General features: G+C 44.9%; 1 protein-coding gene across 6 annotated transcripts in view; it reads right to left on the minus strand.

Moving 5' to 3' along the window:
• Positions 1 to 4,489: 4,489 nt before the first annotated feature.
• Positions 4,490 to 14,204, minus strand: part of CTCFL (CCCTC-binding factor (zinc finger protein)-like) — a 40,949-nt gene continuing 31,234 nt past the window's right edge. For 3 of the 6 annotated variants that reach the window (XM_011978162.1, XM_011978161.1, XM_011978156.1), the window contains 2 exons: positions 10,757 to 10,922; positions 6,919 to 7,779 (listed from right to left, as the gene is read on the minus strand). In XM_011978162.1, the coding sequence (XP_011833552.1) occupies positions 7,619 to 7,779; positions 10,757 to 10,922 (327 nt within the window). In that variant the 3' untranslated portion in view covers positions 6,919 to 7,618. Of the gene's footprint in view, positions 6,029 to 6,918; positions 7,780 to 10,756; positions 10,923 to 14,204 lie in introns of those variants that run through there. The other 3 variants (XM_011978157.1, XM_011978158.1, XM_011978160.1) reach the window with 2 other exon arrangements.

Raw genomic sequence — 14,204 nt, forward strand, 5'->3', positions numbered from 1 at the left:
AAAAATTACTTGCATTTTACTTCCAGTGTCTCTGAGGCAATCGGATGTTAGTAACAACTGTAACGTGGGACTATATATAGGATATTGTGTATCAACATTCTTGGGATCACATTCTAAAATTGCAGGCACCCAAAGTTAAAACAGAGTGAGGTCAGCAATCATGGCCATGTTTCGGGGAGGCTGCTGAGCTCGAAGTCACATGGGGCTGACCCTGAGGCCTCCGGTGTTTGTCCTGGGAGTGAGTGTGCCAGGAAGCTGGTGGCTCAATTGGGTACATCCGTTGATGAAACTCTGACTCCTTCCGCCTCCTCAGAAGAAGACTTTCAAATATCAGCTTCTTGTCAGGGGTTGCCAGCAGGAGGCTGCAGACTACTTACTGACGCTCAGCTGCAGAGACAGAACAGGCATATTTGCTCCTGTATCCATTCTAAATCAATTTTTGAACTCCAGGGCAGCTGGATCTAACTGCTTCTATATGATCAGTAAATCTGGGCATGCCTGTGTAACAAGCGTTTTGTTTTCCGCTTAAGAAAAATTATTTAACTGACACAATGATTGTTTTTTTATCTAATAGGAAAATCCTTGGCTCCCTCTTAAAATTCTGTCCTATTCACAGATAATTTTAGCGCCGCAAGCACGTTGCTCTCCCCGTTGGGAGGTAAGCGGTTCTCACGCTGTGAAAACGCTGGATGGGCTTCTTTCCATACACAAGTATGTGTTTAAGTTGTCACACAGCCATTAGGTGAAGGGGCTACCCTGGAAAAGCAAGAGAAAACACACCTTTTTCTATGGCATCTAGTGACCCATGGGGGCTGATTTACAGTAATTCATTGTTGCCAGGCACGGTGTCTCACACCTGTAATCCCAGCACTTTGGGATGCTGCGGCGGGCCAACTGCTTGAGCCCAGGAGTTTGAGACCTGCCTGAGTAACGTGGCGAGACCCTTTCTCTACAAAAATTACAAAAATTAACCAGATGTGGCGGCGTGCACCTGTAGTCCCAGCTACTCAGGAGGCTGAGGTGGGAGGATTGCTTGAGCCCAGGAGGCAGAGGTTGCAGTGAGCCGAGATTGCACCACTGTACTCCAGCCTGGGTAACAAAGCAAGACCCTGTCTCAAAAAAAAAAAAAAAAAAAAAAAAAAAGTAATTCATTGTCTAGTATGTTATTTTCTGCCATTTTACTGCTTCCGATAGTTCAGGCCTTAGGTTATGAGTATAGCAATGACCAGAATGAGTCTTTTAGTCAGCAACCGTTGGACTCACGTACACACGGTCATACTTTATTAAAGGGCACGATAGAAGCGTGTGTTCAGGCTCACAGTTGCTCCTGAGAGGAGCTATTCACAGCCTTTCTATACGAACTCTGCAGCCAGCTTTCATCCACTGTGGTGCAATTAAGAGTTTTTTTGTTTGAAACAGGGTCTTGGTGTGTCACTCAGGCTGGAGTGCAGTGGTGCAAGCAGCCTCAGGCACTGCAGCCTCAACCTCCCAGGATCAAGTGATCCTCCCATCTCAGCCTCCTGAGTAGCTAGGACTGTAGGTGCATACCACCGCATCCAGCTAATTTGTGTGTGTGTGTATATATGTGTGTGTGTATATGTGTGTGTGTGTGTGTATGTGTGTGTATATATATATATATATATATTTTTTTTTGTAAAGACGTGGTTTCACCATGTTGCCCAGACTGGTCTTGAACTCCTGGGTTCAAGCAACCCTTCCCACCTAGGTCCTCCAAAGTGCAGGGGTTACAGGCATGAGCCACCTGGCCCAGCCTAATTAAGTTTGTTGATGGCACTTTTTGTCCTGACAAAGCGAAGTGAGCATCCCATATAGTACTCTATCTGCAATGCACAGAAAAATAAACATATGCATTTTAAAATGCATACTTTAAAAGATAATGATTTAAAGGAACCAGGTTCATAATCACACCCATGCCTTGGAAATGGTTCAAAAGTTACTAAAAATAGCATAAAGTAGGCTGCCACTTAAAATCTGTGTTTATGTGATACTCTCAATTAAAAATAAAACTGCAATGAAAGCATGAGGAGATGCGGCAAGCTGATTTGATAAGCCAAATGTCCCAAGGCTTGAATGGAACATATTTAAGCAGAAATAACAATGCCCATTAGTGACTAATAGTCATAAAGAATGCATTTATAGGGACTATTCAATCGTTATCAGAAAAAATTAAACATTTATACTGGAAATAATATCTGCAAAATATCTTGCCATTTTTAAAAGGTAGGCTGTCAAACTTTATCAAATAAAATGACTTCAGTTTCATCACGTCTATCCAGCCTTTTCAGGGACTGATCTCAAACAACAGAGGCTGTTAACATGCATCAGGCAGGTCTTAGGTTTGTTTAAAAGCCATCCTTTATATAGTAAAACTGTTGTCAAACAATGTTGTAATTTAAATACCCACTCCCTGCAAAACAGAGATGTTAAACTGTGCAAGAGGTGTACATTTTGGAATTATTTCCTGCTGGATCTCAAAACTATTTTAAGCAAAAGCATGTCACTCAACAAGCATTCACGAACTCAGATCCAACTAGTGTCCTCACTCCCAGGTTTTGCAAAGGTCCCTTCTCTTCCTTGGCGAGGAAAAAATTTTCTCTTTCTGTATCATAGAATTAATAAAATTGCCAAGACTTTGCTATAACTTTGCGTGCTTTTAATCTCCAATAGTGAATCTGTCTCAATATTGGAAAAGACAGAAGCGACTGCCCTCTTGCGGGCACTGTTGTCACTGCTTCTATTTTGGAATCAAAGGCACTAACTGCACTTGAGGACCAGGTGTTTCACCTTCTTGCTAGGTGTGGGTGAGAGTCACGCATGTAACTGAGTGGGTACTGATCATCTCATCTGAATTTTGTTTTACATCTCAACAGGTGTTACACACACGAAACACTGCAACTATTTATAAAAGTGTGTTGATAGGAGCTTTCATCTTGAGACGGAGTCTCACTCTGTTGCCCAGGCTGGAAGGCAGTGGCACAATCTCGGCTCACTGCAACCTCCGCCTCCTGGGTTCAAGTGATTCTCCTGCCTCCACCGCCCCCCAGGTAGCTGGGATTACAGGCGCCTGCCATCACACCTGGCTAATTTTTGTTATTTTTAATAGAGGTGGGATTTCACCATGTTGGCCAAGCTGATCTCAAACTCCTGACCTCAGGTCATCCACCTGCCTTGGCCTCCCAAAGTGCTGGGATTACAGGAGTGAGCCACTGCACCCGGCCTAGGAGTTTTATTTATTTATTTAAAACAGTGTTTAGATACCAACTTGGCTTGCATTTTCAAACATGTTTATGTTATCTGTTTTTGAAATTAAAATACATTTGGTCATAGTAAAATACACGATATAGTTTGGGTATTTGTCCCTGGTCAAAGCTCATGTTGAATTATAATCCCCAATGTTGGAGGCAGGGCCTGGTGGGAGGTGACTGGATCATGGGGGCGATTTCTTAGGAATGATTTAGCACCATCCCCTTGGTGCTATCCTCATGACAGCGGCAGTTCTCACAGGATCTGGTCGCTTGCAAGAGTGCAGCACCTCCCCACTCTCACTCCTGCTGTCACCATGTGACGTCCCTACTCTCCCTTCACCATCCGCCTTGATTGTAAGTTTCCTGAGGCCTCCCCAGAAGCTGGGCAGATGCCAATATCATGCTTCCTGTACAGCCTGCGGAACTGTGAGTCAATTAAAACACTTTTCTTATCAATGACCCAGTTTCAGGTGTATCTTTATAGCAATGTGAGAAAGGACTAATACAACAGAAAATTTACCATTTTAACTATTTTTAAGTGTATGGTTTAGTGGAATAATTAGGTATATTAACACTGTTGTGGGGCCATCACCATGACTGATCTCCAGAACTCCTTCTTCATCCCAAATAAACTCTGTGTCCATTAAACACTAACTCTGCATTCTCCCCTCACCCCTCAGTGCTTGGCAAACATCACTTTACCATCTGTCTCTATGAATCTGACTACTCTAGATACCTCCTATAAGTGAGATCATATAATACTTGTCCTTTTGTGACTAGCTGATTTCACTCAGCATAATGTCCTCAAGGTTCCCCATGTTGCAGCATGTGTGAGGGTCTCCTTCCTTTTTGAGGCTGCGTAATATTCCACCGCATGTATATACCACATTTTGTTCATCCATTCACCTGTCCACAGAACTTGGGTAGCTTCCATCTTTGACTATTTTTGAAAATGCTGCTATGAACATGGGTGTGCAAATACCTCTTTGAGACCCTGCTTTTAGTTCTTCTGGGTACACGGTATATCTGGCAGTGGGACTGGTGGGTCAGATACTAATTCTATTTTCATTTTTTTTTTTTTTGAGAAACTGCCATACTGCTTTCCACAGTGGCTGCACCATTTCACATCCCCACCAACAGTGCAAAAAGGTTCCAATTTCTCCACATTCTCTCCAGACAAAGACGACGTTTTTAAGGACCAATGCTGACATATAACAAATAGAGCAATTTTAAGTCATTTCATTTTATTGAATTACGTAAAACATCTTTAAATAACAGTAAAAAAATTAAGAAACCATTGCAAAAATTCAGTCACAATGATGGCATACTACAGCCCACAGAATTTAAATCTCATGTGAGTTGAATTGAATTAATTTTCTGGTACAAAGAGACTATAATGCTCTTCCTGCTGGGAAATTATTTCCACATATTCACATTGTGTAACAGTGCTTCTGAACTTGTGGTATTTTCAATAAAAGGTTCATACCTTAAGAATTTGAATTTAGGACCTATCAGTGATCTTGAAATACAGGGGCAGAGAGAGGTTCGCAGCAAAAGAAACTGCTGGACTAAGAAAGAAGAAATATCTGGCTGCGCATAAAGATAGAAATGAATTTCAAGTGTTAAAGAGGCACCTCTCACGCTGCTCGGGGGTGGAAAAATCTTGTCAATTGGCAAGAGAGAAATACTCACTAATCACTGGGCATTATGAAAAAGTACAAATTCCTTACAGGTACACATTTGCATTATCTGATTTTATGTTTCTTCTCACTCTGCCAATTACTTTAAAAATATAAAAAGAGTAGTTTTAGCAGAAAAAAGGGTTATGGAGTGAAATACTAATAAGCAATAATGGAATGTAACCAGGGCAATTTCATACCTGCCAAGGAACATAATTAAAAGAGAATACAAAAATCTAAAGGTGAACCTTGCTCCTATAATACCAAAGTAAGATAGATTTATTCCTTATTTTCTAGTCTAATCTAGTTTTTCGTTTCCTACTCAGTTTTCCTTTTTATAAGATTAAAACATTTTTGGTTGAATTTAGAAACTAATTAAAAGCATTATGGTAGCTTTAAATTTTGTAGAAAATTCATTTGTATAAAAATATAAAATTTGTCTTTAATGTTTAAAACCATACTATTAGAAATATCATGGGTGTATATAATGCAACATAAAAATTTCCAGCTTTGACTGTGGAAGCACTAGCTGGTCTAGACTATTTTGAAATATCCAAAAATCACTACTCATTCATTGTGGGCCACCTTGCCAATATCAAGTGAATGAATTCATAGGTTTGAGGTGTTACCCTCTCACTCAAGGTTTAAAACTTTTATAAAATGCCTGCAATGTTTCTTTGAAATATCCAGCTAAAAACAGGAGAACAATTCTAGACACTACCTCAAACTTGTGTCATCCATTGTCATGAACTTAATTGCTTCAAAGAAAATGCTAAAAATTTCTAACTTGCTTTAGGAATTAGAGACAGAGAACATGCAACCTGACTCTCACCTATCCATCATGTGGAGGAGCACTTCACGCCTTAATGCTAAAAACTTCTAACTTGCTTTAGGAATTATGGGCAGTGAATATGCAACCTGAATCCCTCTCTCACTTATCCATCATGTTGAGGAGCATTTCACAGGTCACGCCTTCATCCACGTCCTCTTTGACTCTGGCCGTGGTTTCTCCGCAGGCGCCAGGAAGCATCTCTCCTGGGAACTGTTCTCGCTTCGGGGCGGAAGCCTCCTCGGCAGCAGCTTCTTGAAAAAAAGTCCAGGATGAGCAAATGTATCAGAAAGTCAAGGAATTGGAATTTATAAACTGTGCAAATATATTTTGGAAACTATCACTTAAATGTGAACACAGCAGCGAGCATGTTAGAAAACAATCTAATCGATAAGATGGTACTATTCTGATGTCAACTACTGCCTTAAGTCAGGGCTTCTCAGCCTCAGCACTACAGACGTTTGGGGTCAGAGAGCTGTCTGCTGGGGGCAGGGCGCTCTTCTGGGCACTGCAGGATGTTAGCAGCGATCCTGGCCTCTACCACTAGATGCCAGTATCACCCTCCTCTCCAGCTGCAAAAACCATAAAAATGTCTCCAGACATTGCCAGTGTCCCCTAAAGGTGACAAGGGGGGGGTCACAGTCACTCCCAGCTGGCATCAGCTGCTGTAGGTGAACGTGGATCTTACAAGCTTTATATCAAGGTGGATCTTAGAGATTCATATCGTGGCTGAGTTGCTCACCTAAGTCTTGTCTCAGTACCCGTGGCATGACGCTGTCTACATGAAGAAAGCCAGCTGCCTGCAGGAGATTTGTCCCTTTGGCCAATCGACATATACTGAGTACTGATTCTGGGTTGCGCGTCCTGCTAGGGATGCTGGAGCCAACGCCAGGTGTGTATCCACAACCTGCTTCCCCTCCAGCAGCTCAGGAGCCAGTCTGCACAACTTAGTGGCTTTAAAACAGTCCACTGTGAACCAACCCATATCCAACCCTCTACTGTCCCCAACCTTCTCAGTACCAGGGACCCATATTCAACCCTCTACTGTCCCCAACCTTCTCAGTACCAGGGACCAGTTTTGTGGAAGACAATTTTTCCATGGACTGGTTGGGGGGATGGGGTTGGTTTGGGGATGGTTCAAGTGCATTACATTTATTATGTACTTTATTTTTATTATTACATTGTGATATATAATTAAATAATTACACAACTCACCATAATGTAGAATCAGTGGGAGCCCTGAGCTTGTTTTCCTGCAACTAGACAGTCCCATCTTGGGGGGGATGGGAGACAGTGAGAGATCGTCAGGCATTAGAGTCTCATAAGGAGTGTGCAGCCTAAATCCCTTGCACGTGTAGTTCACAACAGGATTCGCACTAATATGAGAACCCAACGCTGCCACTGATCTGACAGGAGGCGGAGCTCGGGAGGTGATGTGTGCGATGGAGAGCAGCTGTAAATACAGACGAAGCTTCGCTCCCTCACCCCCTGCTCACCTCCTGCTGTGAGGCCCAGTTCCCAACGGCCCACAGGTCCATGGGCTGGGGCTTGGGGAGCCCTGCCCTCTACTCATTTTCCAAATTACTTCCCCAAACATCCACAGAGTGCCACACTGAAGAACGTGATTGCCTCACGTTAGTTCTAAGTTGTCTGAGGACATTTTTGTCCATGCTTCCTTGAAGTACTTTTTTTGGGGGTAGATGGAGGGGGACAAGAAGACCCAGTTCTTAGATATGAAAAGAAACAGTGAGATCCACAAAACCGGTGCCATCAGGCCAGGTGCGGTGGCTCATGCCTGTTAATTCCAGCACTTTGGGAGGCCAAGGTGGGCAGATTACTTGAAGTCAGGAGTTTGAGACATGGTGAAACCTTGTCTCTACTAAAAATAATAGAACAATTAGCCAGGCGTGGTGGCAGGCACCTGTAATCCCAGCTCCTTGGGAGACTGAGGCATGAGAATCACTTGAACCCAAGAGGCAGAGGTTGCGGTGAGCCGAGATCACACCTGGGCTACAAAGTGAAACCCTGTCTTAAAAAACAAAACCAAAAACTGGCACCATCAGAGTCACCCGTCGAGATCTACCGATGAACTGGAGAGGCGCTGCACGCTGGTGTTCCGGCAGAGCAGACACAGAAGCGAGACAATTATCTGGATAACACAGGCTACAAAGACCCTGAAATGCAAATTAAGTCATGCTTTTTGCCAGGTTATTTGCCTTAATTCACACTTGCTTTGGATATGACCGCTGACCATCAAAAATATAAAAAAAGTTTGTATATGTCCAATTCCTATCATCAGTTTTTAAGCTGATAAGAGCCTTCTCTTCTCCACAGCAAAAATGTCACCAACTGAGGGTGACACGTTCAAAATTCACCCCAAACCATTTGGCCCTTCAGAGGTTTCATTTAAGAGATAATTAACAACAACAAGAAAACCCCACTACATTTAGGTGTCTTTAGGTGTCAAGATGGGGTGAACTGCTGAAGGGCCCTTTAGGTGCCAAATTAGTGGGTAAGTCACATTTCTCCACGCACCTTTTAGGATCTGACTTAAACTTAGAGCTCAGGCAGCCAGTAGCCTGGCCTTGGGTTTCTGCAATGCGGGCTGACGAATTGTGGGTCAAATTTCACCAGTCTGTCTTCTCCAATAAAGGACTGTGCTTATTATTCACTGGTTTATTCAACAAGTAGTGCCTTAACGAGCACTGCTAAGGTCAGGCCTAGTGCCAGGAGCTGGGGACAGACCGATGGGCCATGCCCACCCTGGGGGAGCCTGCAGTGCGCTGCATGTGGGAGTCTGACACTTATTAAAGAACCAAATAAGCGTGAAGTGCCCGGGAGGGGCAGCACAGGACCAGGGGGGCGCTCGCACGAAGTGCTTTTATTTTTCTGAAGACATGGAGCATGTTCAAGGCTGATAGGAAAGAGCGGGCCAGGAGGGGTGAGCTGGCTGAGGAGGGTGGGTGGGGGACATAAAGCTGATCGGAGGGGTGGGTTCCAGACTCAGAGTCAGATGGGAACTTAGATGGGAAAGGTGGCTCTTCTACCAGCCCCTTCCTCCATTAAAAAAATATGAAAAATGGTATTTTACAACATCATTGGTATAAAGGAATCCAAATGGAATCCAGGCTGCATTCACTACTTGATACCCATCAGTGGGACACTGGTTTTTCTTCTGATCTGACCCGATGAGCACTGTGGACAGCCCTGTGCCCTGCGGGGCCGGATGGAGAAGCCCCAGGAGCTGGCAGAGGATGGCGGGAACTCCAGCTGGGAGTGGGACGACACAGGAATGCCAGGGCAGCGGGCAGCAGAGCCCATCTGCTGGTGCAGAGTCAGCGAGGCCTCCACCCAGAGGGAGGGAGGCAGGGGCTGGGAGTTTGGGATGAAGGTGCTCATTGGAAATCAGTGGAAAAGTTGTTGGTATTGAGGTTCAGAATGAGGGCTCTGGGCACCCCGGCAGGCTCGTCCCCACCCTGCGCTGCAGCTCTCTCCCTGCCAGACGGATGACAGTGTCCCCTGCAGAGGGCTGTGGTCAGGATAAGAAGGCACTCTGTGAGCTCTCAGTGGTAACTGCTGATGCCTGGAGAAGAAAGGAGGGTGCTCCGCGGACGGGCAGCGTGCACAATTCTGAAGAGTTCCAACTGAGCTGAGCGACTGGGCACTGCCTGGGACCCCTCAGGCAGGGCCTGGCTGCGTGATGCAGGCATGGGAAAGGCAGGCCTGGGGCGCACCCAGGCTTAGAGCTTTGCCAGATGGTAAGACACAGAGAAAGAGCGGGGGAGTGCGGCCTGTGGACAGTGCAACTGGAACCAGGGACCCAGAACCAACTCCGCACAGAGGGAGCGGGAAGGACTGCCGGATGCCCGCTTCTACTTGAGTTTCAGATACATGTCGAACATTTTTTTTTAGTATAAGTATATCCCCAATAGTGATGGGACACGTTTAAACAATGATTCACTGTGTATCTGAAATTCAGATTGAGCTGGGCATCCTCTATCTGATCTGGTAACTCTTGAGGGAAGGCAGGTGGAGGGCAACCATCATCTGTGGGAACATTTGCAAGGCAGGGACTGAGTCTGGAATCAGAATGTGGGGCATATGCTTGTGCCGTAAGGTTGGACAGTTTCCAGTCATCTATGGTTCTAAGGTGCTCACAGGAAAGGAACGGAGATAGTAAACAGAGCAGGTGTTTGCCTGTGCAGGTGTCAGGTCGGTCCCTCTGACAGCAGAGCCATTCACAGGACACACAGGACAGGGCCCAGCTTTGGCCAACCTGAGAACTCACTTCAGCTCCCAGAGGCCAGAGGACGAAGACTGTGATGGCTGTGGGGGCTGGATAGTGGCCCCTAAAAGGATATATCCACATCCTAAGCCCCATACCTGACCTCCTTTTTTCAAAAGAAATCCTGAATCCTAAATGAAAAATGTCTTTGTAAGAGGCAGAAGAGAAGGCCCAGACACAGAAGAGAGGACAGAGCTATGAAAAGACAGAGACAGAGACTGGGGGACGTGGCCACAAAGCAAGGAATGCTGGAGCCACCAGAGCTGCAAGAGGCCAGGAGGGATCCTCCCCTAGGTCCCCAGAGGGAGGGCGGCCCTGCCCACACTTGGATTGAGGATTTCTGGCCTCTAGAGCTATTTGAAAATCAATTTCTATTGTCCCAAGTCACCCAGCTTGTGGTCATCTATTGCAACAGCCCAGGACAGTCCCCGTAGCTGCAGGTGACAGTCCAGCGTGATGGAAGAAGGGTCCTGGGGGTGGGGGTCGCATGTGGACCTGTGTGAGGCTCTCACACTGACTTTCTCATGCTACACTCACTGCCATTCTGAGAGATCTCACACAAGCCACCTCGCAGGACCGACTGGTGGACAAATAGGGGCTCTGGACACATCCCCTGGACAGCAACACTCGGCACCCAGGATAGTTACAACCAGAAAACCACTGACGCAGTAAAAACAAATCTGTGTAAAATCAGTACCGTCTCCATTCGCGGCTTCCTTCCATCCCTTCGCAGCTTCCTTCTGACCCTTCGTGGCTTCCCTCAGGATGGTCTGCTTCCTCTTTCTTGTTCTTCTTCCTTTTCCTGAAGCAGCCGACTTTGCTTCCCCTGAGCCACACTTCTCTGAATGTCTGTGCATGTTACTCTGTCGGAGAATTGACACGGAACACACAAGGCAAGTGAAATAGGGCAGGGACCCCTCTTGGGGGCCTGTGAGGACCTCAAGCATGGAAATAAAGGAAAATACTGAGTTCTTTTGAAGGAAATTCCACGCACCTCACTAGCCCTAAGAACTAAACGAGCAACTTGATAAGCAAGAAGGTAAAAGGAGGACAGACTTTGTGACCCACATATGTAATCCCAGTACTTCAGGAGGCCAAAGGGGAGGGTAGCTTGAGGTCAGGAGTTCGAGACCAGCCTGGGCAACAACAGTGAGACCCCAGCTCTACAAAAGATAAAACATAAAAAATTAGCCAGCTGTGGTGGCATGCGCCCTGAGATCCCAGCTACTCATGAGGCTGAGGCGGGAGGATCGCTTCAGCCCAGGAGGTCGAGGCTGCAGTGAGCTGTGACTGCACCACTGCACTTCAGCCTGAGTCACAGAATGAGAACCTATCTCAAAAAGAAAAGAAAAGAAAAGAAAAGGTAATAGGAACCTAAAACAATAGCCAAGGAAGCTAGACTCAGGATGTTTGGTTCCCTTACAGAAACCTGAGATTTTTTTTTTTTTTTTAATTTTTTGAGATTGAGTCTCGCTCTGTCACCCAGGCTGAAGTGCAGTGGCGCAGTCTCAGGTCACTGCAACCTCTCCCTTCCAGGTTCAAGCAATTCTCCTGCCTCAGCCTCCCGAGTAGCTGGGACTACAGGCGAGCACCACCATGCCCAGCTAATTTTTGTATTTTTAGTAGAGACAGGGTTTCATCATCCTGGCCAGGCAGGACTCAAACTCCTGACCTCAAGTGATCCACCTGCCTTGGCTTCCCAAAGGGCTGGGATTACAGGTGTGAGCCACTGCACCCGGCCAAGATAACATCTTAACATCCGTCCCTGAGTTGTTTTTTAGAAACCTGGCTCTTTACCAAACAGGCCCACCGGCAGGGAGACCTAAGACAAGGGGGAACTGGGGGCTGAAATCTGACCACTGCTAAATTTGTTCTAATTTTGTTCTTAATTTCCTCCTGAGAGGCCTGGAGGAGGTCATGTCCCATGAACCAGAGCTAACATTCTTTTCCGAAAATTTTAAACAAAACTTCTCTTCCTTAACCAACTGCAAACCAGAGTCTCTGAATCTACCTACAACCTGTAAGTCCCTGCTGCAAGATATCCTGCCCTTTTAGGGCAAGGTATCCTCCACGCACTGATTTATGATTTTGTCTGTAGCTTCTGCTTGCTTGGCACCCTGCAAATAAATACCTTCCTTTCTCCTGCTGTAAACTGTGGCATGGATATCTGGTCTTACTGCACCAGGAAAGCAGACCCCAGTTTGGTTCTACAAGAGTCAGCTTCCCCAAATGCACTGAAAAACACACAGTTAAAGAGACAGGCTTTGGGAAAACTGTGGATAACATGGATCTTTGATAATCTTGTGCAAAAATGATGACTTTTTAAAGGTGACCCTTTCTGTTGTGTTTAGGTCTAGCCAAAAGCTAGCTTGCTTTGAGTATTTTTTTAATAACAGAAATCAATGAGAAGACAAAATTTATTTCTCTAGAATGTTTCTACTCTCTGAAGTGATGATCGATATTGAACCAAAAATTCAATACATCAATTTTATAACCATCAACTTCATACCATAAAGATTTTACTTTTCTGTTCTTCTCTCCTGAAGCTACTGAGCAGAGGTCATGGGTGGCAGTTATGAAACTGTATACAACATTCAGGAATAAAAGTCAAAGACTTCCCCTAGTCAAGCCTATTCGTGACATATTCTCATCCAACGAACACTTAGGATAATCTTAAGTGAGAAAATTTTCACTTTTTGAAAAGGTCCCAGGCAAAAGTAAAAAACTGGTAACAGGTGTTTAAATTTGCAAATTATATGAAGCATCCTGCCTGATTCCCATTTTGACTTTCCCACTGTGCTTAACAGGACTGTCTGCGTTTATGATGGAAGGAGGAAGAATTTACACATAATGGGGGTGATGTAACAGCTTGTTTAAACTTCTTCCATTTTATGCTTAGACACTGGGGTTGGCAAACGACAACCAGTGGGTCAAATCTGGCTGCCAACTGTTTGTGAAAGCAAGTTTTACTGGAACACAGCCACGTCTATTCACTTACACACTGCATCCACAGCTGCTTCTGTGATACAAGGGCAGACTTAAGAAGTCGTGGCAGAAACTGATTTGCATTGCCCTGGTGATTGATGACGCTGTGCTTACTAGCCACCTGTATGTTTTCCTTGGAGAAAGGTCTATTTAGATACTTTAGCTGTTTTGTTTTGTTTTTTTTTTTTCCCGAGACAGTCTCGCTCTGTCGCCCAGGCTGGAATGCAGTGGCACGATCTCAGCTCACTGCAACCTCCGCCTCCTGGGTTCAAGCAATTCTCCTGCCTCAGCCTCCTAAGTAGCTAGGATTACAGGCATGTGCCACCACACCTGGCTGATTTTTGTATTGTTAGTAGAGACGGGGTTTCACCATGTTGGCCATGCTGGTTTCGAACTCCTGACCTTGTGATCCACCTGCCTTGGCCTCCCAAAGTGCTGGGATTATAGGCGTGAGCCACCATGCCTGGCCTAGATACTTTACCTGTTTTTTACTGTAATAAATAAAAACTCAGTAAATACAGTCTATTTACTGAGTTTTAAGAGTTCTTATATTCTAGACACAAGTCCAAATATGCTTTCTTGAACAGAAGTTTCAAAAATTTTATGTTCTGAGGGGACTGCATGAGGCAGACTTGTTCTTTTCTCTACATTTTTATTTCTTGCACCAAAGGGCAGTTTCTTCTCTTTAGAATTCTGCTCGTTAATTTTAACTCTTTACAATTTTAGCATGAGCAATGGTGTTTTGGGAGCACTGCCACAGCTTTCATTTGAAATTTTAAACTAATAGGGTTGACATTCCGGAACTACCCCACTGTGCTACTCAGAAAAACACAACTACACTACTGTTTTAAGAGGAAAGATTTTTAAAAATGGTCAACTTCAGGAAATTCAACTTTTATAAAACTTTTTATAAAGTTAGGCTGAAGGCTACATGGTCCAGGCATCTAGCTAACCATGCGCAGTGGTTTTTAAATGTTTGGAAATTCTTTGATGCTGTTCCTTTCAAAAGAAACTTCACTTCCCCTCCTTGAGTGTAGGGAGACTTCATGGTTCATTTCCTGTGACTAGAAGTAATGTGCTACTCTTTTTTTTTGAGACAGAGTCTTGCTCTGTCACCCAGGCTGGAGGCCAGTGGCGCCATCTCAGCTCACTGCAACCTC

The sequence above is a fragment of the Mandrillus leucophaeus genome, unplaced genomic scaffold (genome assembly GCF_000951045.1).
Source record: "Mandrillus leucophaeus isolate KB7577 unplaced genomic scaffold, Mleu.le_1.0 Scaffold19, whole genome shotgun sequence".
NCBI classification, from domain to species: Eukaryota; Metazoa; Chordata; class Mammalia; order Primates; family Cercopithecidae; genus Mandrillus; species Mandrillus leucophaeus.